This window comes from Gracilinanus agilis, chromosome 3, assembly GCF_016433145.1.
Source record: "Gracilinanus agilis isolate LMUSP501 chromosome 3, AgileGrace, whole genome shotgun sequence".
Taxonomy (NCBI): domain Eukaryota; kingdom Metazoa; phylum Chordata; class Mammalia; order Didelphimorphia; family Didelphidae; genus Gracilinanus; species Gracilinanus agilis.
The window spans coordinates 127,842,747-127,870,651 of NC_058132.1; the positions used below are offsets into that span (position 1 = coordinate 127,842,747).

Consider the following 27,905-nt stretch of genomic DNA (forward strand, 5'->3'; position numbering starts at 1 on the left):
ATCTCTTTTGGGGGGATGTGTGGTAGGGGAAAGGGCTTGCCTAACACATAGAAGTAATTTAAAATGATTGATTAAATAAAAAATTTAGCAATATTATTTTTTCAGGGACTTAAGTGAAATGATAGCTCATTTAAATTTTATAGTTAATAAAACATTTTAAAGGAAAAGGATTCTATTTTAGATTGAATTAAAAATAGTATAATGAGTCAAAATCTGATAGAATGAATAGTGGAATGCAAAAGGACATATGTAAAGATTTAGATTTATTACAGTTTCTTATAATAGTTTGGGGACCATTTTAGTCCCATTTTTAGAGAAAATCATCATCTGCAATTTATTTCAAGACCTTTGGAGAATCTTTATACTACTCTCATCAACTTAAATATTTCTTGTATCCTGTTGATATTACACACTACTACAGACTTCTGATGTATGTGTTTTTATGCATCCTTTACAACAATCTATAATCCTTTCTTTATGTTTGAACTATTTAAAATGTCTAAGATGAATGTTTCCTTGAAATTTTTGTTTGGGGACATATCAACTCTCCAAGTGAATATAAGTTGCAGGATAGGAGATGATCCACGTGGATGGAGGGACTTCTGTCATGGGAAATTTCCTTTATCAATAAAATCACAAGAATAGCTGCCTTCTACCTACCCATGTTAGTGAAGAATAGAGAAAGTTGGCAGGGGATATTTCTACTAATTTGCTTTGAAGTTTATATTCCTATAATAAATTTATTTTTATTAAAAGGAGTTCTTTTAGCCAATACTTGTAGGGAAGACATGAGCTGAATGTAGCTCTCTTAATAGAATAATTTTATATGAATCATTCACCAAGCCTCAAAGTAAATAGTTAATTCAGTAAACTAAAATATGCTATAATAATAATATTCATAATAACAACTAATATTTATGTAGTGTTTATTATGTTCTTATTTTTATTTTTATTATTTTATTATAATATTATGTAATATATTATTATAACCCTGGGAGGTAGATTTGATATTGTCTTATTTGATATATAAACCCTGAGGGGGTAGATGCTATTATTATCCCCATTTTACAGATAAGAAAACTGAGGCCTAGGTTCACACAGCTACTAAAAGTTTGAACTCAGGTCTTAGTAAAAATTAGGGCAGTTATATGACACATGGATAGAGTGCTGGGCCTGGAATCAGGAAGAACTCATCTTTCTGACTTCAAATCTGGTCTCAGACATTTACTAGCTGTGTGACTATGGCCAAGTCACAATCCTGCTTGCCTCCGTTCCTCATCTGTAAAAATAAGCTGGAGAAGGGAATGGCAAACCACTTCATTATCTTTGCCAAGAAAACCCTAAATGGGGTCATGAAGAGTCACACGTGGCTGAAAAAACAACATTAATGCTTAGAATGAAATAGATGTCAAAAATCAAAATGACATCTAAAATCCATATTTGTAGTCTCTGTCAGTGAATAGCCTTTAGGTAAAAAAAAATCAGCTTTCCAGTTTCATTCTAAAGGCTTCACAAAGAATCTTCTTTGGGCCTGAGTTGCTCATAGCTGACTCCTAGGCTACTGGCTGAAACAGTGCTTTTGGCGTCTCATGCCTAACAGCTCCACCTGGCAACTTGAGGAGGGTCCATTGATGCTGCTCCCTCAGAGATCTGTGCTGCATTCTGTCATATCTCTTAGACCTCTGAGAATGACTGAGATTAGAGCAATTATTCCTCCTGTTTCATCCCTCTGCCAAATTTCCTTGACCTTTTTACTGAAGATTAGAAAAATGGATCAAGCCACAGCAGAATTCAGATGACTTTACTCTATGTGAAGAAAGACGTTTTTTTTTAAAGGCAGATCGATGGGCTATTGTAAAGGAAAATAAGAAGTGTTTTCAGGAAAAAAAAAAGTAGCCTCTGTTACCCAGAAAGCATAATTCTTGGGCTTGATTTTGCTGATAAATGACAAATTAGCTGAAAGTATGCCAAATCCAGGCTGTTCCTGTCCCCGACTGAGAGAATTGGCAGGAAGATATGTCAGGCAAAGCTCATCCTTTGAATAATACAGTTTAACTTTACCATTTAAGGGTTATGTGACTTACTTGAATGAATGACTCATCAAGGCAATAAGGGGAGACCTGACTAACCTAACTGTGCAAGAATGCAGCTTGATCTCTACTGAGACAAGTCTTTGGGTTGTCTTAATTTATTATGAATTCATTTAGGTTTAATTTAATAAGAATTTATTGAGTATGCGCTAAGTACTCAGCACTTTGATAGGCGATAAGGAAAACATAAAAGATAGGCAAGACACATTACCTGGCACACATTGGGCATCTTTTCTCCACCTTGGTAGTGGATCCAGGTTTCAAAATGATTATATTTTCATATAAAGGAAATATGGAATATAGTTTATTTCTAATACCATCACTCTAGTTCAGATTCTTAAAAATTCACTTCTAGATATATTGTGCTTACCTTATTGCTTTAATCCATATCCCCAATAAAATACCTTAAGTGACTTTTGGCTCTAGAGTCAGAGGACCTGGATTCAAATTCTTCCTCTGATATGAGCTGTATGTCCTTGATCAAGTCATTTAATCTCACCAGACCCCACTTTCCTCATCTATAAAAAGAGGAAATTGGACTAGATGCCTTTGAGGACCTTCCACTTTTAGATCTATGTGTGATTCTATGATCCTCATTAGGTTCATGGTTCAGTTCAAACCCTTTTCCCTGTCATTAAAGGACCTCAATGGTCTAGGTCCAATTTACCTCGCTGATTTGATCTGCGAATGCTACGTAAACCTTAATGGGGCAAAGAAATCTCTTCATTTTTCCCTAGAATGTACCTTATCATTTCTCATCTACATTCTTTTGCTTACATCTTTGAGGAAAGAACCTTGACTCTAGAGTCAGAGGATCTGGATTAAAAGCCTATCCTTGATGATGAATAGCTACCTGACCTCAGGAAAGACAAAGAACTTCATCTCAAATGAGGGAATTGAATTAATTACCTTTGAAGTCCCTTCTAGGTCCACATGTATGATATAAGGGCCATTTCCTCTTCATTTTATTTGATGAAGAGGAAATATCTTCATAGAATATCCTCTTCCTATTTTTCTGCTTACCTAAATCTTGCCCTTTCTCCAAAGCCCAACTCAAATGTCATTTTGTTATCTTAAATTCATCTAGCTGAAAGGGATTGAGCTCTCCTGTTTACAAATGAATTAAAAACATTTATTAAATAATTAATAAGTGTCAGGTACACGGCAAACACTGGGAATACAAATGTTAAAAACAAGAAATCCTCCTTTGTCCCCAAGGACATTACATTTTAATGTGACATAAAATAAAATAAAATAAAATAAAATAAAATAAAATGGAACACAGATAGGGAAGTTGTGGTCAGGGAAAAGTATTTTCATCTGGGCAAGTAGAGGTTGGTCAGTTTTAAGATAAAAAAATGACATTTGATTTGGGCTTTGGAGAAAGGGCAAGATTTAGGTAAGCAGAAAAATAGGAAGAGGATATTCTATGAAGATATTTCCTCTTCATTGCAATTGATTAACATATGCTCTCAGAAATGATAGTATTGATTTTATTATACTTTCTAGAGTAAGAGAATGGAAGGGTATATGCACCATGCCTGTCATTGGCAGGATGGTGGATGGAACACTTTGTGATGAGTCTCAGAAACCCCTAGGAATGGTTAATTCTCAATTAGGGGAACAAGTGCTTGGTCCAGCTCAAATCATGTGCTATCTAATATTGCTCATTATGTTTACCTATATGGATGTCTTCTTTTTCCAATTGGATTATAAGCCCTCTGAGGGTGGGCACCATGCTGGAAACCTGTTTATGTTCCTCTCAGCATTTAGCACAGTATTTTCCACATAACCGCTACTCAGTGAATACTGACCTCCATTCTGAGAGAAAAACATAAGCTCCTTGAGTTCAAAGTCTTTTTTGTTTGTTTGTTTGTTTTTCCCCAGTTTTAAGCACACTTTCTTTTTTATTTTTTAAATTTATTTTTATTTTATTCATTAATTATGAAAGATTTTCCATGGTTACATGATTCATATTCATTCCCTCCCCTCCTCCTTCCCCCATCCCATAGCCAACACGTAATTCCACTGGGTTTTATATATGTTATTGATCAAGATCTATTTCCATATTATTGATATTTGCACTAGGGTGATCATTTAGAGTCCATCCCCAATCATATCCCCATCGACCCATGTGATCAAACAGTTGTTTTTCTGCTGTTTCTCCTCCCACAGTTCTTTCTCTGGATGTGAATAGCATTCTTTCTCATAACTCCCTCAGAAGTCATTTGGATAGTTGCATTGCTGCTAGTGGAGAAGTCCATTACAATTGATAGCAAAACACTTTCTAAAAGCAGATAATTTTTCATTTTTACTTCACTGAATTGAAAGTATATCTTTGCCACAGTGAGGGAGAGAGTGTTTTAAGCTGCAAAGGGCCTCTTGACTTTTGAGCCAAATCAACGACCTAAAAGTAATGAAATAAAATTTATTTCATATGACACCAACTTTACTTTTCTTTCCCTCTTTCTCTCCCTCTCTCTCCTTCTCTACTTTTCTTTCAGTTTGTTGCACAACCGAACTGTCAGCAGCTCCTTGCATCTCGCTGGTACGATGAGTTTCCAGGCTGGAGGAGAAGACACTGGGCTGTGAAGATGTTGACATGTGTCATCATAGGACTTCTTTTCCCTGTCTTCTCTGTATGCTACTTGATAGCCCCCAAAAGTCCCCTTGGACTCTTCATCAGGAAACCGTTTATCAAGTTTATCTGCCACACTGCATCCTATTTGACTTTTTTGTTCCTGCTGCTACTTGCCTCTCAACATATTGACAGGTCAGACTTGAACAGGCAGGGGCCACCACCAACCATCGTCGAGTGGATGATATTACCGTGGGTCCTGGGTAAATGTATTACTCTAGAAAATATCCTGGAAATGTCTTGTTACCATGATGTTTACATTGTTCAAGGATGAAGTTCTAGTAAGGTTTGGAGCTATAAAAAGGTTTAAAATAATGTCTGGTTATTTTATACCAAAGTTCTCATTCAGATATTTCAGAAGAATGTGAAAACATTGTATAAGGTCCCTAACCAGCCATGGCATTATTTATTCTTTGTGATGCAATATACAAATTAATTATTTCTGCTTCCACTTGGCATCTTAGAAATGTAAACTAAAGCATTACAATTGAAAATTGGAATGTTTTTTCTTTTAACCCTCAGAAAATTTCTAATTTTTTTTACTTTAATCAGTTCTAGGGTCATTCAAGGACAAATCATTTTACAAAACACTGTAAGCTAAATTTGCATTTTAAAATAGGACAAAATGATCCAAAGGGTCATAATATCACCCCTAAAATAATTCTATTCCTTTGCTTTTTCATTTAGATTCCCATGAACTTTGTTTTAAATAAGAAATATGCATAGCAATCAATATCATTCTTCTTCCTTCCTCTGCCTCCCACACCCTCACCAATCTCCTGTACACTTTGGTTCTCAACACCTTTTATTTTGAAACTGAGGCAACTCCTTTTAAGGTAGAAAATTTAAAAATAGAAAAGGAATACCTTTTTTTCTTTCTTCTTGTTCATATAGCCATGGTTGAAATTTACTTTTTTTATGATAATCTTTCCTATTGAAAATATTGAGAATACATGCTCCTTCTCAAAACCTTTCTAGTATCATACATGTTTCTCTTCTTTTGGAATTAGAAAATATGAGGCTAATTCATCAATGTTCATGATCTTTGGAGGTTTTTCTAAGATTCTAGTTAGAATGTATGAGATATACAGAGCAAAGGGGGAGAGTGAGAGAGAGAGAGAAAGCTCAACTCAAGACATCATTAACCCTTTAATGTAAATTCTATAAATGGAGAAAAAATGTTTGGCATACAATTTGGAACATCCTGAAGATCAAGGGATGTTTAAAATGGGATTTTTTCTCTCTGTCATGATTTGTTTAAATGTGATTATAATTTGAAGATGCAAATAATGATCAAGTAGATTTCCAAGTTCCCTATTAATCTAATAAATACAATTTAGTACATGCTTCTGTGTATAAAATAACATGCATTTCCATTTAAATAATGTCCACTGGAGTCAAAATGTCTTACTGAATTTTTTATAACATTGAAATTCTATTAGGAAAAAACATTTCATTTCTCCTTTATGTTTTTTTTTCACATTACATAGATTTGATCTATATTTTATATCTTTTTAAACCTATTTATTTAGTTAATTAATTTAGTATATTTTCCATGGTTACATGATTCATATTCTTTTCCTTACCTCCTCCCTCCTCCCTCCCATAGCCAGATCTGATGTATATCTTAAAAGAACCATTCTTTGCATTGTCATGTATATCCAGAATGAAGGATAGGGAGTTACATCTGTGTAAAATTTTACACTAAGAACTTGTACTATTTAGATAACTTGAAAGAATACTTAATACTATATTATAAAAATATTAGAAGTATTGGAAAAGAAGAAATAATGTTATTGATATAAAAATCAGTTAGTTATTTCAAGTTTCTAGAAAGGAAGATTTACTTCAGAGATTTTTAATAGAGGCAATCAAGGTAATACACACCCCTATTCCACCCCAAGTTATGAGTGTCAAGAGGGATTTAATTTGACTCTGGATTCTTGTCCTTGAAAAACTGACCATTGCAAATTATTAAAAGGTAGAGAAGCTGGGATCTTACTTGATGGAGTGAATTCCCACATAATGGCAGAACCTCAGTGTCTTCAAATATTCAAGTATCATAACATATATTCTTAGGGAAAATGGAAACTTTCTAAAATCATATCACTCAGTACTCAAGGATTTCAAATAAAAAGAAGTAAAAGGAGATTAAATTATTCATAATATGCAATGACTCAAGCTATTAAGTTATTTGTCTCATAAGTAAAATTTAGTAACATATGGAAAAGATGCTAAGTTCAAAGTTGCTCTGTTTTCTACTTTTATAAAGTGATTTAACCATTTGTATGTTCTAAACACTAGGGAAAAGGCTACTGCAACTTTTTTGGTAACTTTTAACATAGTGTTATTAGGTCATTTTGCAAATAAAATCCTAAGTTAATAACTTCTCTTATCAATATAGTATCTCCTGAGAACTATTTTCTAACAGGAGAAGCAATGGCTCTTTGAAGAAATATTAAATCATATGCAATTAAATTAAATAAACATTAGCTTAGTTCTTGGTGTAGGCAAGACACTGGACTAGGGATATAGAGTATAAATATGTCACATCATAACATCTGCCTCCTGGGCACTTCCTTTTTATAACAGGGGATCTGGAAGGTTCAAAGAAAGCAAATACAGGCACTTACAGATTACAAAGGAGAATCTGGCGAATCTAGCTGGGTGGTGCAATGAATATAATGCTGTCCCTTGAGTTAAGAAGACCCGAGTTCAAATCCTTACTAGCTGTGGACATTAGGAAAATCACTTAAACTGTACCTGACACAGTTTCCTCATCTGTAAAATGGGAATAATAACACTAACTACGAAGGTCATTGTAAGGATCAAATGAAATATTCTTAAAGCTCTTAATACAATGCCTGGCACATAGTAGGAACTATATAAATGTTTCTGTCCTATAGTATGCTAGAATTTATGTCCTAAAAAGAGAAACTAAACAAATGCCATTTTTACTTCCCTATTAACTCCTTCAATTACTACCACCACATTTTGGGTAATATTGATAAGAGCCAGTTATGTAGTCCATGACAATGAGAATATATAAGAATTGCTATACCACTCAATTTACTTCTATGCCGTATATTTATTTCATTCTACAAATATTCAATTACATTTTCCTCAAATATTCAATTCTTAACAAATTTATCGAAAACTTACTTTGTAAAAGGTTGTATGTTAAATGTAAGAGATAATTATAGACATACATTCATGTATACATATATAAATATATACATTTGTTAATATTAAAAAATTACAATATATATATAAATATATATAAGCAAATTATTATGGTGCAAAGGATAACGAAGTAAGTGCAGAGTTCCACGAAAAGTTCTATGAGGAATACAAAGGAAATTTTTGAGATCTTTAAAATTTTGTTATCCATTTATGCTATTGTGTTATATTAGCAAGGAATAGTATTCAATGATTTTTAATGTTTTCTTTTTTATCAAAGCTTGTCTTCTGTTAGGTTTAAACAGTTATCCTAGAAATATATCTTTTCTTCACTATAAATGTATTATTGTACACATAGAATTTAAATTGCTACTCTCTCATCTCCTCATAGAGCCTTCAAAATTTCTGTACGATTTTTCTATGAGATTAAATTATAACGCAAAGCATTGCAAGTAAAATTGGTCCATACAAGCATTAATAGTATGCTTGACTTTGGTTTTATTAACCCAGCTTGTAGTAGATAATAGGTCAGGATGAGAAATATATTTTAAGTGGCTTAGGAGAAAGAGGTCTTGCTCCACATGCCTTGTTTACCTAACACGTAGACCGAAGATCACATATTGCACATGTTGAAAGTGGGAAAACTACATCTTAATTATAGAAATAGGTTTCCCTAAATTGCATTTCCTTTGTTTCTGGAGTGACAAATCAAACAGCTTTCTTTGCATATAAAAATGCAAATGCTTTAGAATGTGGGCTGCTTAAAACTTTTTGTTTGTTTGTTTATTTGTTTGCTTTGTTTTGTTTTTGTCCCGTAGAGATTCAATTAAAATACATTTGAAATATTCAAATTATTTTTTAGCTGATTAAAAGAAACACTATATACAGCTGAAATCTAGATTTGAATATGACCCAACAGTCAAAGAGGTTCTCCTTCCTTGTCCACCTCTCAAATTTTTACAACTTGTCTTCCATGATATCTTCTCTGATTTTCCCTTCAGTAACAACCTCCCCAACCTGTACCTCCCATAGCATTTTTTCGTTATTGCTCTTAGATGAAAATCTATCATAGTTGATATAAAGGTGGCATTAGAGATAGAAAGACTTGGGTTCAGCCTATGTAGGCTATATGATTGGCTGTTCGACACTGAGCAAGTCTCTTAATATCTCAGTCCTCCTGGAAATGCTTTAAACGTAGAATTTGTAGGTCTACAGTGGTAGAGGGAAATCTGTTATTAGTAGTTATGTAGATATATGTATATATGTATGTATACACACATATAGATATGTAAGTATTATGTGTAAGTGAAACATTGCATCTTACCTTTTAAAAAGCCACACATCATCTTTTTAAATTCTATTATCCTTTTAAAGTAAATTATAATGGTTTAGTATATAACACATACCCTTTTAGGGGTATAGCCATCTCCTCTCTCTCTGAGCTGGCTCAGTCATCCAATCCACTGTTATTTCAACAAATCTCGGGTTCCCAGAGATGGGACAGCACCATTTTGTTCCACCTCAAATGTTCTCAAGTTCCTAGAATAATCCATCTGAGCGTATTTGTTTGCATGGAACTGTGGGATAGACTGGGGCATAATACTCCCACCACTCATCTCTCTAGCTCCTAATCATCTTCAAGTCTGGTTTTCATTTAGATAAAATCAATAATAATAACACTATTAGCTATTAAATGTAAAAAGTTTACTTAATAACAAGGTAAATACAAGAATGACTTTTATCTCACTCAATGAAGAAGAGACAAATAAAGGAATACTCATTCATAACAGGACGCTTATGGACCTAAAAATATATGCAGTGACTGTGTGGAATAGTGAGCACAGTAACAAAAAATTTTTAAAAATTGAGTTTCAAAGTATTTTCCTTTCTCCCTCCCTTCCAAGCAATTTGCTATGTGGTACATGTGCAGTCATGCAAAACATTTCCAAATTCATCATAATGAGAAAGAAAACACAGACCAAAAAAATAAAGAAGGTTTAAAAAGTATTCTTTAATCTGCATTCATACTCCATCAATTCTTTCTCTAGAGCTAGATAGCATTTTTCATCCTGAGTTCTTTGGAACCATCTTAGGTCACTGTATTGATGAGGATACCAAAGTCATTCATGGTTGATCATTGTACAATATTGGCTTTATTGTGTACAATTTTTTTCTTAGGTGTGCTTACGTCACTTTGCATCAGTTCTTGTGAATCTTTCAAGTTTTTTTCTAAAAGTATCCTCATCATTTCCTATAATGCAATATTATTACAATATTATTACATCATAATCACATGCCAAAACTTGTTCAGACATTCCCCAATATTTATGTTTATTTGTTATGAGTAAGTACAATTTGTGGTTGCTGAGTATGTTGTTATTTCTAGCACAGAGTCCTTACTCTTGATTTCACTCATGTACCATCCTATTAGATTAATAATTCATGCCCAAATATTTCAGAGCACACCTCTAATTCATTAGTTTAAAATGATAATAGCCCTCTTGAGAGATAGGGTAACATTTTTTTATTTAGGAGGTTGGTTGACTCATATTCTTTCCCAAAGGTCGTAAAGGCCAATTATGATGTTCATATGAAATTTTATATGAAACATTTCTACTAATTACAGTGACTGTTCAACCAGAAAAAAAACTTGCTATGTCATTGCATATGAGAAAATGTAACTAATGTCACAATATATTAAAATAGCAGCATGATAAAGATTTTTTAAGTGCTAAACATCATGAAGGTTTTCAATCCTGACTTAAAAATTCATTCACTGCAAAACTGTAGGCAAGTCACTTAACCTCCCAAAACCTCAATTCCCTCCTCTGCCAAGTGGTAATAATAATGCTCAAAGTGGTCATCTCATAGTTCTATAGTAAGGATCAAATGAGATAGTGTTTGTAAAGTACTTCGCAAGCCTTAAAGTGCCATATAAACAAGAGCTATTATCATTTAGAGAGATTTGGTTCTTGACATTTTTCTGTTACAAATGGAATGAGGGTGGCCAAGTGGAAAGCTAGAGTACCAGAAGCACAGAATTTGGACTAGAAAAGACTTCATCATCCACAGAACAGACCACACACCAGAGCAATCTCTACCGTAACATACCCAACAAGTAGTCATATAGCCTTTGCTTGAAGACCTCTAAGAAGGGGATCCCACTCCCTCTCAAAGGAGCCCATTCCATGTTGGAGAGTTCTAATTCATTAGCTTATGAGTAAGAGTTGTCTTTTGCCTCTTTTTGTATGCCCAGCTTGCAGTGTCTGGCAGATATTAGGTGCTTTTAATTATATGATTATATAAATGTTAATTGACCCCCTGAATGAAGAAGCTTACCCTAATACCAAGCCTAAATTGGCCTCTTTAACAATTCCACTCATTGTTCCCACTTTTGCCTACTTGGCCAGGCAGAATAAATCTAATTAATGATCCATTTCACAGAGTTTCAAATACTTTAAGACAGAGACAGCTATCATGCCACCACACCACCGCCTGCCCTTGGTCTTCTCTTCCACGAGCTAAGCTTGCCCTGTTCCTCCAACTGAGCTTTGTGTTCTACTTTCATAATATTGCTGATGACTTCTCTCCATACTCTCATGGCTAACACATTAGCACAGGCACTCGTAATCTCATGCATGGACCACCGCAATACACTCTTAGTTAGTATCCCAGCCTGGCGTTTCTCTCCACTCTAGTCCAACCACCACATAGTCAACAATGAGATTTTCCTAAAGCACAGATTATTTCACTTTTTGATTGCACAAATTCCAGGGGCTTTCTCTAGGATAATATATAAAATCCTCCTTTTGGACTTTTTAAAGCCTTCTTATCTTACCATTTTCTTACCTCCCTCTGCATACTCTACGACCCAGCGCTATTTGCTTTCTTTCTATTTTTCATGCCAAATGGCACTCATCCCCCAGCTCTGCTTTTCCATTGGCCATTTCCCATGCCTGGAATGCTCTCCCTCTTCTCCCCTACCTCCTAATATCCCAGGCTTCCTTCAAGACTCAGGTCAGATTCTACCTTCTGCAAGAAGCTTCCTCAGACAAAAAGGCCATTTATTTAATATATGCAGATATAGATTAGATATAGATAGATAGATAGACAGACAACATTATACTAAATAATAGACAATTAACAAAATGGACTATATATAAATAGATAAATAGACAAAGTCTGACATAGGCAGATTGTAGTGGGACTATCATCTCCCTATTCCTGGGACTTACTGCTCTTTTAATGTAGCCCAAGGTCACATTAGCTCCTCTAGCAGTCACTTCAGATTTCTGGAGTATTTTAAGTTTCATTTTTTAAATTTTTTTTTATTTTTAAATCCTTTTCTGTGTATTGACTTATAGGTGGAAGAGTGGTAAGGGTAGGCAATGGGGGTCAAGTGACTTGCCCAGGGTCACACAGCTGGGAAGTGTCTGAGGCTGGATTTTTACCTAGGACCTCCCATCTCTAGGCCTGGCTCTCAATCCACTCAGCTACCCAGCTGCCCTCAGTTTACATTTAAGAGGCAGGTAGAAGATACAATAGATAGAATGCCTCCACACTCTAGAGTTAAGATGACCTAAATTCAAATTCTGCCTCCGAAATCCACTAGCTATGAGACCATGGAAAAAATCACTTAATTTCTATCTGCCTCAGTTACTTTACCTATAATAAAATGAGAATAAAGATTGTACCTGCTTCATGGGATTGTTATGAGGATCACATGGGATAATATTTGTTTTTAAAAATCACTTAGTGCAATGCCTGGTACACAGTATGTGCTTAATGTTTATTCCCATCACTATCTCCTTCCCAATCCATTAAAATGCTCAGATCTTTTTTCTAGGAAAAAGAAAAACAACTTCCTAACCATGATTCCCTCATCTTGAATGTTTAAAGTTGATTTTATATGGATACCAAATGGACTTCATTTAATTAGTTCCATAGTTTTTTAAGATCCCTTTGAATCCTGACTATTGTTTCAATGCATGAGCTATCCCAACTTTTTTGTCATCTACAAATTCTCTCTATGGTTTTCATTAGGTTACTGATTTTAAAAAATGTTGAAAAGTACAGAGGGAATTTTCTTGCATTTCTCCACTGGAGACCTCCTATGAAGTCAATATTGAACTACTACTAGCTTTTGAGTCCAGCCATCTAATTATTTATAAATTTATCTAAATCATCTAGTACACAGTTTCTACATTTTCTCCCTAATAATGATATGAGAAACTATCAAAATCTTTGCTGAAAAGTAGATATACTTTATTCACAGTATGCCCTTCAACTTCCAATTGTATAATATTATTTAAAAAGTAGATGAGGTTAAAATAGTGTGACAGATTTCTGATGAAACTAGGTTGACTCTTTGTAATCCATACTCAGCATTTTAGATATCCACCAAGCATTTCTTTAACCCTTCTAAAAAATTCCCAGGAGTTGAGATCAAGTTCATTTTTCCATAGGTTATAGACCACATTTTTCACATTTATTAAATATTTGGTTGTTTGTTCTTCTGCTACTTTATCATACCTCTATATTTTTCTATGATCTTTCAGATTTTTCTAATAGTAACTCATCAGCCACATTTGCTAGTTGTTTTTGTTTTTTTCCTAGTAATTGAACATCTATCTATATCATCATCTACCTATACAAGATTTCGAGAATTCATCAAGAACAACAAGTGCTCCCTTAAAATAATTCTAATTATCAGTAACATTAAACTCCCCTTTAGTAATTTTTGTTCTGTAATTTCAAGTACAAATGTCAATATCTGTAGCAAAAAAAAATGGAAGCAAAACAAAGGGATAGCTCTATTTTCTCTCTTTTCTCAGTTATTTTCATTCCATCCACCCCATGCAAAGATCCTGCCTATCCCCTGCTCCTATTTTGTCCTTCCAATCTAACTTTTAAACAGATGTTGATTATTCTTGGCTGCACTCATCCTTTCAGTCTTCAGAGTTTCATTTTTCTAGATCTTCTCTCCCCACCTGCGTTAACTGCCCCTGTAGCATTTACTATCTTGAATCATCTCTGTCTTTCCTCTGAGCTCTTTGAGAGGCTTTCCCAAAATAAAGGGGGCATATCAGACTCTATGGAGTTACTCACTATCTCTATCACAAATCACAAACTGTGGAAGTAAGTGATCGTTTCCATATCATCCAGGATTCCAATTACTTCCATTCCAACAACCAGTAAGAATCAGATCCAGAATACAATCATACAATTTTCCCCAGTTGGTTCTGTCACAGAGAGAGAGAGAGAGAGAGAGAGAGAGAGAGAGAGAGAGAGAGAGAGAGAGAGAGAGAGAGAGATCCAAAAGATGAATGCAAAATCATTACTATATCATGCTGCCATAAGACCAGGCTGACCAAGATGGCTAGGAATCTGTTTCAGAATTGGAGTGAAATGGAACAATTTTAGTTTATAAAGAACTCAACAAAAGAAAGTTTATTTAGCCATTTCAGGGAAAGAACTTGCATTGGGAAAAAAGGATATTCACTGAGGTTACAGTCTTGATTCACCTAGATGCACCTCTCCTGGTGTTGACTATTCTCCTGGTCTGTAGTCATAAGTCTGAGAAAGGAGCTTCATTCCCTCATACTCTCACTGTTTTTGTACTTATTTAACCAGGATTTGACATCAGCGGCTTCAGTCAATTTAATCTTTTTTTTAACCCTTACTTTCTGTCTTAGAATTAATACTGATCATTGGTTCAAAAGCAGAGGAGCAGTAAGGGCTAGGCAATGGGGATTAAATGATTTGCCCAGAGCCACACAGCTGGGAAGTGTCTGGGGTTAATTTGAACCCAGGACCTCCCATCTCCAGGTCTGGCTCTATATCTATTGATATATTATATCCCTTAATCAATTATATCTTGATAATAGTTTCAGTTCTTTTTAAGGAAACAATGGCCTAACCTACACGGACCTGGGGCTTCTTGACTTCTCAAAGTTACCTACATGAGATCTTTCTCTATTTTATTCTCTTCAAGTCTGTCTCTTTTCTCCTATTCCTTCTCTTTTAAAATCCAGAAATAGGAATCTGTCAATCAACCAACAAGCACTTTATGAAGAGCCTCTTCTGTGCCAGGCACTATACTAGCAGTCAGACAAATACAAAGAATAATTAATTTCTTTTCTCAAGAAGATGACAATTTAACTGGAATAGATAGTGAATGCATATATGTGTACATCCATAATAAATGCAAGCAAATAAATACAAGGTAGTTAAGGAGGCAGGACACTAGGAGATCAACAAAGGCTTCCTGGGAGATGGTGGTGCTTTCACTGTGTCTTAATGGAAAAAGAGATTGTTTGAAATAGAATGAGGATAGCTAGTACAATAACATGGAGATAGGAGATGGAGGGCCATTTGTGGGAAATACAAAGGGCAGTAGGACTAAGTCAATGCCTTACTAGTGAAAGAATGAATTCATTCCAAGAATAGGTTCAAGACCATAATTTGGGGCTCAGATAACTCCTCTTTAGTTAGATAAAGATTATATTAATTAAATAAAGTTGAACAATTTTCCTTCAAAAATACATCACTGTGAGTAGGGATTTAAGCCAGAATAGTTTTTGTAAACATTTTTTTTCTTTTCTAAAGGGAAAATAAAAATATGAAAGCACTTGAACTTTTGTATGAAAATGAACAAAAAATCTCAGAAGCCCTCAGAAGTACTAAATAAATATTTTTAATAGAATTGAATCAGGTGGAGATTTGATATTTTTCACTGTGAAAATAGCTTTTCTGCAACCATTAATTACCATTTTCCATCTGTAGAAGTAGTCCAGCTGAGCCTATGTTTTTATGAGAATATTGAAACGACAGGAAATCTATGACAGCAATCTCAGAAAAGGTGCTTTGTTACAACATCAGAGTGATAGGAGCTATATTCATGGACTTCTACATAAATTCGTTTTAAATAACAGACTATGATTTCGTAGGAGATAGGTTTTTGGGTGACCATGAGTTCTTCAATTGTTATATTCATGTTTATTACTAAAACTGACATTGCATCCTCATTTCTCACACTAAAGAAAATGCAATTACATAATTATGAAACGATTTGCATAGACGGTTGCCTGGATACTTTTCCCCAGAGGTAATTTGTGTTGGTATCACAAATTAGGAATTTCACTCTTTGGCAAGACCTACTCACAAATGGTTAGAAGCATAGCATAGAGCTTTAACTAGGGAGTTAAAGGATTCGGGTTCAAATACTGGCTAGATAATACTGTCATTTAATTTCTTGGGGCCTCAGTTTCTTCAAATGTAAAATGAGTAGATTCAACTTGACAGCTCTGTGGACCCTTACTCCTCTAGATCTAGGACCATTTGTTCAATTACTCTTTGTATTTCTGAGACAATTACTCACCAGTCAAAACAATAAATATTGCTTGAGTATTTAATATACATGGATTGTTTTAGGCACCAATGGATTAAATTGTTTGGAGATAATCTCTTCAAATGAAAATGATAGATTTCCCAGGGGCTCATTCACTGATATAGATCTCTTGGTAGGAAAATATTTTTTACATATTAATGAATTCAGTACCATTATGGGTAGCTCTGTATTTCTAAGGTTGGAGCCTACTCAAGCACACACACACACACACACACACACACACACACACACACACACTCACACACATCAAATTTCTAAAAGATCCATCATAGGGAAAAAAGATAAGTTGCTCTTTTGGCAATGGGAAGGTGGCTCTTTGCTTTTTTATTTTTGTTTTACTTATGTTTTCTTTTAGTCTTAATTCTGTGTGAAGGAGAGTGAAGAACCAAGCTGAGAATTATGTTTCTGTTTCAGATTTCTCACATGAAAAAAGAAGAGCTATTTTTTGAATGACACATATGCAAGCTGCTCGCTTATCAAGCATCCTCTTATTCTCATAGCTATCTATGATAGAATGCAAGGGAAATGAAAATAAGACAGAGTAAAAATCACTTTATGGGGAAAAGTTCAGAAAATAAATATTAAAAACAGTCCTGCACCAACAAAGACAGCTTAAAAGCAAAAAGTTCTTTCTTTAGGCAATTTTATTGTCTTTTATATTATTGATGCTTATAATTGTTAGCAATTAGGCCTAACTCAAGATTCTGAAAGTTATAAGGTTAGTCTATAAACCATGTGATAAATTTGTAGAGTGTTTCTGCTAAAAGTCTAGTGTATACTTTATTAACTTTCCCTCTCCCTTCCATTATCTGATTGTCACTTTCTATAAAATTTTTTGAAGATTTTGAGCTACATCAATAGAGGGCATTTCTTCATCCAAGAGTTTCCTCAACCATTCCCCATCTTGGAGAGATACAGAAATAGGCAATCTAGAAACATTTTTCAGTGTTTCTGTTATCTAATCATTCTTTTTAAACTGTAAGTCTCCAGCCTGGATGGAAGTCAACTTTGGGTTGGCATAGTGATTTGTGTCTAATGGCATCTTAGTAACTATGTATTGAATGAATACATTCAGAATAGAAGAAAAGTAGACTTTTTACTACTGTGTGTGTAGGCATAGTGCAAGGCCCTTTAATGAATTACTTTCTTAACCTCTTTATTTCTTCTTTTGATCATCTGTAAAATAAAGGGAACTAGGCTATAATTTGCCCAAGGTCCCTTCCTAGCTCCAAATCCTGTTTCCATAATTCACATTACTGACATCACTATTGGTTACCCTCTGACAGGCACATGTGGTCCATCATGTCATATGAAATAGAGTCTCAAATCTGATGAAAGAAGGATAAAAAAAACCTCTGGTACCAACTAACAGCATTTAGAAAGATCATTCAAAACCAAGATAGAATATGTACTTAATTGCATGAGTAAGCAGCCTCAAAGCCCTTCTCTCCCCTCCTTTATGGTCTTCCAACAAGTCAGAATGGAAATGAGGTGAAAGTGTGAGGAGAGCAGAGCATAACCCACATCACAAGCTCTCATGTCTGAATGCCAAAGGTGGCATTACATTTCAGCCTACAGTTTTCAATATTTCCTTTGATAATAATCACTGAATCATCGAATCAGATTCTTGGAGATATAGGTCTCTCCCAATTCTAGAATCCCTTGTAAGGAATCCCTAACAAATGTTCATCTAACCCCTACTTAGATATTCCCAGTACTGCAACCAAACTATTGTATTGGGACTGCCCTAATTATTAAAGCAGCTTCTTTATAGGCATTAATATCTATAGCTATATCTATTACTCTATATCAACATATATATATATATGTGTGTGTGTGTGTGTGTGTGTGTGTATGTGTTATCTGACTCTAACCATATATCACATATCCATATTTGCTCCTTTTTAATTTACTACAAGTATTGACCTCTAGAGCAACAAAGAAATGTCTTACCTTCTACATGACGATTCTTGGAAGTCTTCTGGTATTCGCCTAGTTATAGGCAATTTGATTTTTTTTAAACTGAGAAGAGACAGTTATCGAGATCATGCAAAAATCTTTGACACTTAAATCTGAAATGCATTGCTTTATTTATATTTGGGTATGGCTGTCTCTGATGTTAATGTAATTTGCAAAACCTCCCAGAAAATAAGAAAGTCAAACCTAGATGGCCTCTCTGCTGAGATGCTGAAAAAAAAATTGCCTATCTTTTCCACCCCAGGGCACAGAGCTGAGAGTCAGGAGACATCATCATCTTCACCGCCATCACCATCATCACTAGCATTTATGTAGAGCATTAAGATTTGCAAAGTACTTTATTTACACAAATTATCTCATTTTGTAACATAGGTTCTAGACCTGTCACTAATGACTACCTTGATTACTATTCTTCTCCACATTTCCTTTTTTCCAGTGCTTAAAAGGAAGAAGTAGGAATAGCTCATCTCCAAAATTTCCTCTAGTTATAAAATTCTTTGAATCTATCAATCCCTTCTACTACTTTCTGTGTTACTTAAATATGGGAATGATGGACAGACAACACTGACTTCCCAAACTATGTTCCCAATCTTCTACCTATGTCTAAATTCTGAAACCATCCTTGTAGAGGGTAAAGGAAAGAAGCTGTTTCTAAAAGAATGTTGATTGAGGAAATGAGAATATCAATATTGAAGTATAGAGCATAGCTGGTATCTATCTTTAGCACCAGGCTTATTCTTAGCTGATTAATGACATAATATGTTCTGTAGATGCCCTGCCAAAAATGATACTCTTGGGGATTTTATTTTATTTTTATTACAAGAAAGAAATGAGTCTTGAATTTCTAGTCAGATTATCTAAATTGAAAATGTAACTCAGCAGCTCAGCAATTGAATACCTGTGTGACCTTAGATATATCACTTTTGTCTAGACTCCAGTTTGTTTTCTAAAATAAAAGAATTACACTAGATGATCTCACTGGTCCTTTCAGACTTGAAGGTCTATATCTTATAGACTTAAACTAGGGTAAAATGTTAAAAAAAATGAACCATCCACTTATACATAAATGATGGTAGTAGACCAATAGGGCCACTGCTTTTGAAGTGCCACATTTTATATAATTCCTCATAGTTTAATCATATTAATTAAATTAACCCTTTGTTTAAACTTGAAATGTTTCTTGATTTAAAAAATTTTCTTAACTTTTCTCTCTCTCTACCTCTGCCTTTATTTACTTCCAAAATTTAAGAGTTAAAATAAATATATTTACATGCTGTCAGTATTCAAAAATTATTTGTCAAGAAGAAAAAACTACCTATTTTCAGTGATTTTTTTAGAAATCTAGTATTTCTTGTCCATTTTTCCCCATAATACAAAAAAAAATCTGTTAATTTTCCTTGAATGTATTTATTTAATCTACTGCTGGGCCTAAGAACTTCCGATGAACGAAAAGCTGTTCTCTCACAATGCACCTTAAGTAAAAAATAAAATCATATATAATGAAGTTAAATATCGGGGAGATCAGTATATGTGTGTGTGTGTATATATATATACATATATATACACACACACACATATGTATGTGTACATATGTATATATATATTTATGTAGGTATACACATATGTATGTATATTTATAAATAGGTAAAGACAGACAGAGATAGAGTTTTATTATGGCCAGATTTCTCTCTAGAAGCATTGGAATCTCTGTTGGCTTTGACTCTATTTGGAGGTAAGAAAATAGGATATATTTAATTGAGGGCAAGTTCATACCTTTATCAAAAGCCATTTTTAGTAGAGTAGTCCCATCCATAGTGTCTCAGTTCTTCAGGTCCTTTCAGTAACTATCCACTGATGTCAATTTATCAGAAGGATAAAAATGGGAATTAATCTCTCCCAAAGGCATAGTTTCTTCACTGGCTATAATAACTTACATTTATACAAACACTTTAACATTTCAAAGTGCTCTACACAAATTCATTGTCTCCTTTTTTTCCTCACAATTAAACATTGAGATGAGTGTTACACATATTAATTCCATTTTCCAGGTAAGAAAATTGAGACTAAGAGAAGTTAAGTGACTTGGCAAAGATCATTAAGATGATAAAGTAAATCAGAATTTGAACCCATGATTTTCTCATTCTAAGTGCAGTGGTCTGTTCATTATGCCATGCATGGCATGTGAGTAGCTTATATGTCCTTTACGTATAATCACATCCTAATGTAATAAAATAATTAAGATTATAAAAATAAAATAACACTACACTATGAAATCACATTTATAATGATTTTTTTTCTATTTTCAGGATTTATATGGGGTGAAATTAAACAGATGTGGGATGGTGGACTTCAAGATTACATCCATGACTGGTGGAATCTAATGGATTTTGTAATGAACTCCTTATACTTGGCAACAATCTCTTTGAAAATCGTTGCATTTGTAAAGGTAAGTTTTATATTATTCTTGGCTAAAGAAAAACTTCCTATAATTAGCAGCATTCTTTTAATCTGTTATCATAATGATTTTAATTAATGAAAGCACCTAAACTTTTAGCACACCATCAACTTTGCTCATTAAAGTCATCTATAGCAATTTAGAAAGCAATGAATGATTTATAGTCATAAAACTGACTTTTAAGAACAAGAGAAAAAGATCATTACCCAATGCCATCACATCTAAATCAAATCATGCCTCAGGATTACCTATATGAAGTGTCCTAATTAGTGTGCTCTTTCAAAGGCTAATGAAATTCCTCCCCTGCTCACATACTGGTTAACATATGGCAACTAAAACATCCATTTTTATCCTTGAGAAAATAACAGATAAAACCTCATTGAAAGATCAAAATATTATACTTATAAAACATTGCAATTATTATTTCAGCCTAAATTAATATGGTTTAATATCATTAAATGGAAATATAATTTCTTTTTTTCCCTGATCCCACTCAAGATGACAGTGCTTGAAATCATACACACCATTACTCCCCCAGGTTTTATAAAGCATCAATCTCACACTTTGAATTATACACATCGCATAAAACAGCCTTTGTTCTTCAGTGACTAATGAAATTATTTTTCATTTGCTATAATCCTTTCAACAAAAGTCACAACATCTTATATCCTCCTCCTCCTCCTCCTGCTCCCCTTTTCTGTTTTCTTTTCCATCAATCTTTTAAGAGGTACAGTAGTAAAGTGATAAAAATCTTGAACTTAGAAAGTAGGTGTTAAAAGACTCTGCCTGTAGCGATGAATATGTCCCTTTCGTGCTGTAAGAAATTAGACAAATAGTAGAATTTTGAGCCAGAAGGGACTAAAAAGATTCTGTGGTCCTGAGGTGTCAAACTTCTGCCTGTAGGTGCAACACTTTCAAGTAAAGGCTGATTATGATTAAAATGTAATTGAGAAATAATAAAATAAGTAAAAATATGAGACAAAGATAATGTTAAATTTTAAAAGGAAGTCAATGTGCAAGTGTACTCCGGCAGTATGCATATAAGAAGCATAATTTGAACACAGATCTGGACCTGGTAGCTAGCTCTCTCTCTAAAATACTGCAATTTGCCTCTCAAAAACAAAGCAAAATAAAACAAAATGGAGATTACTTAGTATCTGTCAGGTGTATGCTGGTCTGTCTCTGACTGTCTCTGTCTATCTCTGTCTCCGTCTGTCTGTCTGTCACTCTCTCTCTCTCTCTCTCTCTCTCTCTCTCTCTCTCTCTCTCTCTCTCTTATAGATGTANTCTCTCTCTCTCTCTCTCTCTCTCTCTCTCTCTCTCTCTCTCTCTCTGCTATAGATGTAGATATATATACATATGCATGCAATCATGTAAACATATATAAATGTACATATATACATACATGACATTTTTCAATTTAACCTGCAGTAGTAACATTTTCCCCATCATTTTCTGATGCAAGGCAATCAAAAAACAAGAAATCAAGTCATGATTTATAGTGTTTGTTGGTTTCCTAGCTATAAATGTTCACACTGGAAATGTAATAATCTCCAGCAGCTCCAACATACCCCTGTTATCTACCCTACCTAACTTACAGGATTTTTGTGAGATTTAATTAGTCTAAAAGTGGTTTATAAATTATTCAGATCTATACCAGCATAAAATGACTTTTCATTTTTTCTCCTGATATGATTAGAGACTCAATAAAAGTTAAGAAAATGTTTAATTTGATTTCACATGAACAATGAATCCAAATTAGCAATCTGAAAAAGCAAATGCCTGGTGAACAGGCTAACTGTTTCTGATTAGTCAAATGATTTTAAGAGCTTGCTAAGCTTCCTTACTATTCTGAGGTATTTGGAGGTCATATATAGGTGATTTCACCATCATGCTTTATTTGGGCAGGATAGTTTTATTGTTTTCAGGGTTTATTTTATTTTTTAAGTCAAAAGATTCACCAAATAACTAGTAAAAATCAATTTCCATGGTTTTTATGAGTCAAGGTATGTTTTAAGAATGGAAAAGCTTGTAATTCATGAACTTCTTTTCTTATATTTTAAAGTTAAATACTGATAAAGAGCCCATGAATACTACAAGGGTGAATATCCTCGTCAAATAAAATGCAAAATAATAGGTCATTTTATTTTATAAATTTATTAAATACCTTATGCACATCGTCACATTTGAACTCCACAACATCCCTGTGAGATTGATAAAGTAGCTTTTTTCACTATTGCCATCCTATGCAAATCGAGGCTTAGAGAGGTTATAACTTTCCCAACCTTAAACAACAACAACAAAAAACAACTAGTAAATAAAAAAACAAAAAACAGAAACAGAGCTCTATCTTTTGCCACCAGTTAAAGTTATCACTTTTCCAATATATAACCCTTCCTTCATATTATTACCTATTCCTCTACATTCATATTTTTTTCTCTGACATAATGACTAGTTTTTTTTAAATAACAGGGGGACAATTTTATTTTTTTTAATTGCAAACAAAATAATTGTTTCCAAATCTGGAAAGTTGACCTAGTCTTAGAATTCAACAAACACATTTTATGATCCTTTGGAATATTGTAAAAGTATGCAGAAGAATGTGTACTATGGAATCTGATGAGAACTGCTTTCATGTTTCAGATCTAGCCATATATTTTAAAATATTAAATGTCTTGGTGAATAAACTTGGAATAGAAAGATAAGTAAAAATAATTCTGATGTAGAGAAGGCTTCTTAAAAGAAGTATAATTTGATTTGGATCTATTATAATGGGTAAGTTAAAATGAAGGAAGGAAGGAAGGAAGATAGATAATTCTAGGATTGGAATGGAACCTAGGTAAAACGAAAGTTCTCAATTTCTGGGTTAATTATGGTACCACTAAAAGAAATAGAGTGACAGTGGAATATGGAATTTGGATTTGGAGCCAGCTCAGTGTTTTATTACCTTCGTGACCTTGAATAAGTCACCTGATCTTCATTGGCCTTAGTTTCTTCATTTGCAAAATGGGGAGGTTGAATTAGATTGCCTTTGAGATCCTTTAATTTCTAAGGAGTTAATTTGGGGCAAACATCTAATTTGAGGTGTTTCCAGGATGTCCATTGGGCATTTGGAAATGTGGATCAAAGGTTATAAGAGAAATGAAAGATAGAGATTTATATTTGACTGTTAAATGAAGTCTATTATATTATGATTATATTTTATTATAATCAATTATTATTATTGTACTATAAAGATTATAGTTGAAGCCATGAAGATTTCTAAGATTGTTGGAGGTAAGAAGTTACTTATGGAAGAGAAGAGAGCAGCCAGTGAAGACGACAATGAAAATGTAATCAGAGAGGGAGAAGGATCTTGAAAGCAGAGAGCAAAGGGAGGAGGGTTTCTCTAGTATATGTAAGTGGCCGTCTGTATCAAATGCTATAAAGAGCTCAAAGGAGAAGGAAGGTTATATTTTATAAAGCAGTTTCTGCAGAGTGGTAGCAGCTTTATAGGACAATGGATTCAAGAGTGAATGAAGAGTAAGAAAATGGAGGCAGTAGGCCCAAGCTAAATTTGCAAAAAATTTGCAAGTAAATAGAAAGTGAATTGTTAAGGGGAAAGGTTTATATATACATGAACACAAAAGAAGACAACTATGTTTATAATGCATTGAAAAATGTATCCTTCACTGGAAACACTAATAATACCTTAAAAAAGCTTTTTTTTCTCTCTAGATTGGTAGATATGAAAATTCCTTTTTTATATTTTCTTTCTGTCTATCATCTATCAGGAAAGCAATTCAAACCTTTCAGCATTAAATATTTAATATATTCACCTTTTGTTTTATTAAACTCAAAGGTTTTTTTTCCCTTAGCTTGCCCCTCATCTCCTACCTCCCCTTTCCCCCAACATTCAGGAAAGGAAATGAAGAACAAGCCTGCTAATATGAAATTACTTATAGATGAATAGTCAACATAAGTAAGGGAATGATGGATAAAGAATTAGTCTCAAAAGAAGCAAGATCTGGGTTCAGATTTCCCTTCTGACAAATATTCTTTAAGGGAAGCTTCTTCCTCTGGGAGTTCCTTCTACTAAAGAAAAAAATAAGCTCAGTTCCCCATATCCCAATGAAGAGTTTAACCAGCATGGAGCCTATATGAAACAAATAGACCATAGGGCTGCAGATGTCTTCCAGGATAATGAGGTATGAAGTATTTCTTTAGAATGTCTTGTGACTAATTGTATTTATGGCATTTTTGTCATAAATATGATATATGACACCTTTCCCTTGTTAGTCATGTAGGACAGTAAATTGGACTGTGCTTTTGGGCAAATGTCTTTTGAAGCCATCATTTTATTTTTAAAAAAGAAAAAGCAACTTGCTTTTAACTGAGGTCCCAGACAGGCTAGCTGTCTCATACTTTGCTGCTAATCCTCTCTTTGTCATTTCATATTTCATTCTAGTTTCTGGCAATCTGTGACCCTGTTGTAAAAACAAAGATCTCTCATGCCTATAAGGATTGCTTTTAATTCTTTATTTTCCAAACCTTTACCTTCTGTCCTAGTATCAATTCTAAGGCAGAAGAGTTCCAAAGGCTAGGCTATCAGGGTTAAGTGAGTTAGTTGGCCAGGGTTACAGTTAGGAAATATTTGAAACTAGATTTAAATCCAGGTCCTCCAAACTCCAACCCTGGCATTCTCTTCTCTGTGCTACCTAGCTGTTCCTTGATGTTTCTTTTAGGAAAGAATTTATAATTTGTCAAGACTCATTTTCTGTCTCTATTTCTATTACTCTGTCTCTGTCTCCCTTTCTCACTCTCTGCCTCTGTCTATATCTGTCTCTCTAATTCTGTGTTTCTTTCTCTGTCTCCTTTCTTTTCTCTCTCTGATCAGCATCTATGCCATTTCTGACCAGCCAGCTCTCTTTAGGCAATCCAAAGATCTTCACTCACAAAGGGACCACAATATTGGTGCTGGATTTTGTTTGGATACCTAATCAGCCTTGAACAACAGTGCAGCTTAGAATTCCTGAGCTCAAGCAATCCCCTAGTCTCAGCCTCCTAGGGTGTATGAATTCTTCCTAGCTTCTCACCTTTGTTAGCTCATTCTATAGTTTTCCTTATGTCATCCTTTCTAGGGCCAGAAATTATAAACTGAATCTTAGTACAGTGGTACATATCGTAGTGTACAACATCCAGATGATTTATAGGCAAAGCGTGAGAGTACAAAAACATGCTTCAGGTTTCAATGTGTTCATAAATCTTGGCTTGCAGAATGAGTGGGCTATGGGATGTATGCCAGAATATCTTGATTCATTTGCATTTTGCTATGCATGGACTTGTTTTTAAATGTGGCTCTCAAATAGTATTTCCTTCCATAAATGGAATGTTTTGGTTATTTAGTTCTCTTTTTCCTAAATTTTGCAGAGGTGTTACTTAATCCTGAGTTTGTTATTGCCTTGAGACATTGTGAAACTGTTAATGCATATTTTGTTAACCTTATTATGCTGTTTCCTCTTTGAAGATTTTTCCTTTTTTCTATCTTTGAAGTGTTTTTCCTCATTACATTTATTTTCAACTTTGTGGCAGACAGAAGATGATAGTTACATTTGTTATAGTATATTTTTGTAAAAAAAAGCCTCATTCTCACAACAACCTTTTGTAATTATTATTATTCTCATTTTACAGATGAGAAAACCAAGACAGGAACCTGATAGCTTTCCTATGCTCATACAGTTAAAAATGCTATCATGTAATCACAGAATTGGAAGGGAAATCAGACTCTAGACAGTCAAAATCGTAAATGCCACAGCTGTGATTTGAAGTCAGCAGGTTCCATGATGTTTCCATTGACCTAGTTCCCCCTCTTTGATAGACAGGTTCATTTTGACCATGCTTTTTGCTTGTCTTCCCTTATATACTTTGATCCATCTTTCAAAATTTTAAAAAAGAATGCTATTTTAACAAAGACTGTTTTAGCAATTATGCCTTGATTTTATACAATCTGTTTGTTCTGGAGAACTATGAACAACTGTGCATCATTTCTCCTATCCCACAGATTTGTATCATCTACTTAGGAGGCAAACATCACTATTTCTCTTTCACAGATGGGAAGACTAGTGTATTCTCCTTAATAATGATTTTCTAAGCTAATCTTTAGTTCTGTGGCAGTTATCGAAATATGATTTCCAGGTATTTAATACAATATGCTCCCCATTTGCCTGTTCTAGGTTTGGAAATCTAGACATAAAGTAACAAGTGTAAGAAATAAAATGAATATATATATCCATTATATATATAAATATATTATATTATTTTTATATATTATTATATATAATTATATATTATATATATTATATATATATATATATATATTAGGGTTTTATTGAAAGCCATATTGATAATTAAAGCCACGTGCCTGATAAGAACTAGTTCAAATGCCATGCCATACCTTCCTACCTGGCTTCTTCAGCAGGAAAGAGGAAGTACCAATTCTGTCCTGAATCTTTATACCTTTGTTTACATAATTTACACTTCTTGCCCACCTGTATTATGCAAGAGGAATCATGGGAAATGTAGTTTGTAAGAGATCTAAATGTCCACAGGAAGTTTAGACCAGAGACTTCAAGATCATTTCAAAGACCCCAACATTTCCAATATTCACACAATGGTAGAACCTAGTGTCTTTATCATGCTGATTTGTGAAGATGGAGAAAAGGTTTTGCCTTTATAATTAAAAAGATTATATACTAGGTCTACTTTAAGCACCATATAGCAGGGATTTGATACTGACCAAAGATACATTCCTTCAGAATGGAAACTATGATATCAATTACTGATAGTCATTGAAGGCAAACAAACAAAATCAAATTAATCTGTGAATGCCTATTAAATGTAAAACTCTTCTTCCTCCACTATTTTCTTCTAGAAGACATGATATGACTTTTGTTTTCCTGTGTCCTCATTACTCTTTTCTTTTTTCTTGACCCCCATTCAAGTCCACAACTTCAAAGTTGTATCAGCAGTAAGTTTGGGTGGATGTCTTGGCAGTGACAGAGTTCATCCATCGGAGTTGTTCCTTGCACTTTGAAAGGAAATGAATTGAGACCCAGACTAAAAGAGACACTGAATATGCAGAAGGAGACAGAGGAGATGAACACACATGCACACACA

The 27,905-nt window shown here is 34.0% G+C and overlaps 1 protein-coding gene across 6 annotated transcripts in view; it reads left to right on the forward strand.

Annotated features, from left to right (window-relative positions):
• The window catches only part of TRPC4 (transient receptor potential cation channel subfamily C member 4), a 173,148-nt gene that overhangs the window by 106,684 nt on the left and 38,559 nt on the right, over nt 1-27,905 (forward strand). For all 6 annotated transcript variants that reach the window (XM_044666071.1, XM_044666070.1, XM_044666072.1 and 3 more), the window contains 2 exons: nt 4,595-4,931; nt 20,602-20,741. In XM_044666071.1, the coding sequence (XP_044522006.1) occupies nt 4,595-4,931; nt 20,602-20,741 (477 nt within the window). The remainder of the gene's footprint in view (nt 1-4,594; nt 4,932-20,601; nt 20,742-27,905) is intronic.